This window comes from Octodon degus, unplaced genomic scaffold (genome assembly GCF_000260255.1).
Source record: "Octodon degus isolate 3935 unplaced genomic scaffold, OctDeg1.0 scaffold00005, whole genome shotgun sequence".
NCBI lineage: Eukaryota > Metazoa > Chordata > Mammalia > Rodentia > Octodontidae > Octodon > Octodon degus.
In genome coordinates this window covers 23,452,142-23,453,236 of record NW_004524581.1, presented here as the reverse complement: position 1 = coordinate 23,453,236, position 1,095 = coordinate 23,452,142, and the positions used below count along the sequence as shown (strand labels likewise).

The 1,095-nt window shown below is 38.6% G+C and overlaps 1 protein-coding gene across 1 annotated transcript in view; it reads left to right on the top strand.

Annotated features, from left to right (window-relative positions):
* The window catches only part of Ubr2 (ubiquitin protein ligase E3 component n-recognin 2), a 129,778-nt gene that overhangs the window by 34,120 nt on the left and 94,563 nt on the right, over window positions 1-1,095 (top strand). Inside the window, exon 5 of the mRNA XM_023721233.1 lies at window positions 638-768. Within this exon, the coding sequence (XP_023577001.1) occupies window positions 638-768 (131 nt within the window). The remainder of the gene's footprint in view (window positions 1-637; window positions 769-1,095) is intronic.

Below are 1,095 nucleotides of genomic sequence, written 5' to 3'. Positions count from 1 at the left end.
AAAATTATATATGTTTTGCCAGCCTTTACTGAAAGATACGATACATATCATGCATATTTAAAGGAATATTACTAGGTTTTTATAGTAACCTAGAAATTTGGTGACTTAGGCACTGTTAAGCCTCCTGTCGACACTAACCCACTAACATCTGACCCTGCAGAACAGTAGATCAGCAAGTAAGTGGTTCTTATAAAATGAAGTAGCAGTGTTTTGGCTTTAATGAGTTCTCTCCTTTAAGAGACCTACAGACCTAATATGACACATCCATACTTAGTGAATATTTGTTTTTTATTCTGCAAATTAGAGAGTAGGACATGAAACTGGAAAGTTGGTTTGATTGGAGGTTTTAGCAATGTGAGAAAGCCATTCCAGAATGTTTAAATTTACTTGTTAGGCATTGGCATACCTTGAATATTTGACTCATTTGATTGAAAATTGAGAATATTCTAAATGAAATATTTCAGCAGGTTTGATATAATTGGTTGAAAAATGTAGGATTAAATTCGTTGAAGAGAAGGTGAAGGTAGACAACCGAGCAGCCGCCTCTGTAGAATTTTGAGAAGTGGAAATAGAATGGGACGTGGGAAAATTAGTACGTATTGAACATGGTTGTACTTTCCCTTGCTCTTTCATTCAGGATCCTCTTGTGCATTTATCAGAAGATGTGGTAGCAAGAACTTACAACATTTTTGCTATTATGTTTCGGTATGCAGTGGAGATATTAACCTGGGAAAAAGAAAATGAATTGCCAGCAGATTTGGAGATGGAGTAAGTGTAGCCCATTTATTCTGATATAGGAAGACTGCTAAATTGTAACTTTCATATAATAGTGATGGGTTCTAAGGTTTTTTTGGTTTTTGGTTTTTTTGATGTATTTGGTAGTCTGACTACATAGCTTAGATTCCTAGTGATCCTCCTGTTTTTAGCCTCCCCAATGCTGGGATTATAGGCCTGTGTGTGCGCCACCATGCCCAGACTCATTTGGCCAGTCCACACTCTGGGAGTAGGGCTGGCACAGCACGTGGGACCGGGGATCGAACCCTGGTCCCTGCACTTGCCAAGCTTAGTCTGCTGAGCTATTTTACTGGCCCTTCT